General features: G+C 37.3%; 1 protein-coding gene across 1 annotated transcript in view; it reads left to right on the forward strand.

The window, feature by feature from the left end:
- Positions 1-1,379: 1,379 nt before the first annotated feature.
- The window catches only part of LOC106963440 (myelin-associated glycoprotein-like), a 26,981-nt gene continuing 26,265 nt past the window's right edge, over positions 1,380-2,095 (forward strand). Inside the window, exon 1 of the mRNA XM_015058348.1 lies at positions 1,380-1,651. Within this exon, the coding sequence (XP_014913834.1) occupies positions 1,423-1,651 (229 nt within the window). The 5' untranslated portion in view covers positions 1,380-1,422. The remainder of the gene's footprint in view (positions 1,652-2,095) is intronic.

A 2,095-nucleotide genomic window follows, 5' to 3' on the forward strand; every position in this document is an offset into this window, starting at 1 on the left:
TGTTATCTACTGACAGTTAGTAGTTACCATAGCAACCAGTAACAGTAGGCTAGTCCCCTTTTGCCATCTTTAACTCTGGTATGTTTTAAGATCAGCTCTGTGCTTTCTTTACAAGTACTATAATTTTAGACAAATTTAATAACATACAGTGTTTAATGTTTTTTCCATGGTTTGTATGTATTTTTGCTGTTTTCATAATTAATATTACACATTTTAGATATCTTTAACTTTACAACTGTTAACTGACGTCAACTGCTCTGTAGTTTGTTTTTGGTTATTTATTGTATTTTTATTTAATGAATAGGGGCTGGACTGATGTTAACCACCAGCTTGACCTTCTCTCTTGTTAAGTATGCTTCAATTTTTGATACAAAGTATTTCAGTTGTCAGTTGTGTTAGTCTTTAAATATTAAAATGTGTGTATTCTCCATCTAGTAAAATTGCATATTGACATTTATAATAAAGAAAATGATAGCTATGTAGATGTTTTATGTAAATTGATTTTAAATATCACAATACAATCACAGCCAGCCCGTCCCTTTTTACGGTCAGTAACTTTGTGGCACAAACTGCTGGCCTGATGCTAACCACCAACTTTTACTCTTTATGTGATAAACACAGCCAGCTTGACTGTATGTTGTGAAGTCAACCTAATGGACCTAAGACGAACAGAGAAAGGTTACATATCCATCACATTTACTTTGAAACTCAGAAGGTGGTGGTCTGACCTGCTGTTGATCAACTAAAATACATTCAGTTTTTCAATCTAAACTGGTTCTAATTTAGCTGCAGCTCTTTTTGGTAGGTCTATGTTGATTTGATTTATGTTTATGTATGTTTTCTGACTTTAATTATAATGCAGAATCATTTTTAATGACCTGAAATAATCAAATTATTTTTCAAAATGTTTCATTTCTGCCTTTTAATCATGTAAGCTTTGATTTTATCAAGAGACTGCTTTAAAAAAATGTTAATCTCATCATTAGGTTGTTCCAGTCAGGGAGATGAAGAAGCTCTGTCACCTGTCTAACAACATCCTGATAGTCAGCATTTCACTGATTGTCTTCTTTCCTCCAGGTGAGTTTGTTTGTTCACTCCCTTTTATTTGGAGACGTCACATAAATCACTTCTAGTCTGAAATATTTGATTCCAACATGGTTCAAAGGCTCCACATGTAACATGAAGATGAATCGGAGTTCAGCATCATGTTACATGGTCGATGTCACAGGATGATTTTTCTCCATGTTATTTTCATAATTTATCTGTTTTACAGGAGCTTTTCAAGATTGCTATAGTGGAACACCTCGTTTGGTTTTAATGGTTGCTCCTGAGATGACAGTTCTGAGTGGATCTTGTGTGGAGATCGCATGTAGAATTAATCAACGAGATGATTACTCGTACCAACCCAATTACGTAGTCTTGATGAAACATAAGCCCGTACATGGTGTGGGATCAAGTTACGTGATTTTTAACAGCAGTGGGTCAATTAACACCCATCAAGTGGAAATGACTGGAGATTTGAGAAGAAGAAACTGCAGCGTTCGGATTCCTGATTTAACAGAAGATCATGACGACAAATACTTCTTCAGAATAGAGTACACGGACATTAAAGTAACATTTTGTGACAGTCCTATAAAGTTAACAGTTATAGGTAAGTTTCTTATTTCTATGTAATATACACTCACCACCCACTTTATTAGGTACGCCTTCTAGTACTGGCTTGGGAAGCCTTTTGCGTTCAGAACTGTCTTAATCCTTTGTAGCATAGGTACATAAGGTACTGGAAACATTCCCCAGAGAGTGTGGTCCATGTTGACAGTATAGCAGTGGTTCCCAAACTTTTTCTCCTGGGCCCCCCCAGTGGTTTCCAAACATTTTCTGGGCCCCCCCTATGGCTTACAAATAGCTGTCTCGTTGAACGACGTGTGTGTATGCGTGTGTGTGTGTGTGTGTGTGTGTGTAGGTGTGTGTGTGTGTGTGTGTGTGTGTGTGTGTGTGTGTGTGTGTGTGTGTGTGTGTGTAGGTGTGTGTAGGTGTGTGTGTGTGTGTGTGTGTGTGTGTGTGTGTGTGTGTGTGTGTGTGTGTGTGTGTGCGC

This window comes from Poecilia latipinna, unplaced genomic scaffold (genome assembly GCF_001443285.1).
Source record: "Poecilia latipinna isolate Pla-1442-1.1 unplaced genomic scaffold, P_latipinna-1.0 Scaffold1534, whole genome shotgun sequence".
NCBI classification, from domain to species: Eukaryota; Metazoa; Chordata; class Actinopteri; order Cyprinodontiformes; family Poeciliidae; genus Poecilia; species Poecilia latipinna.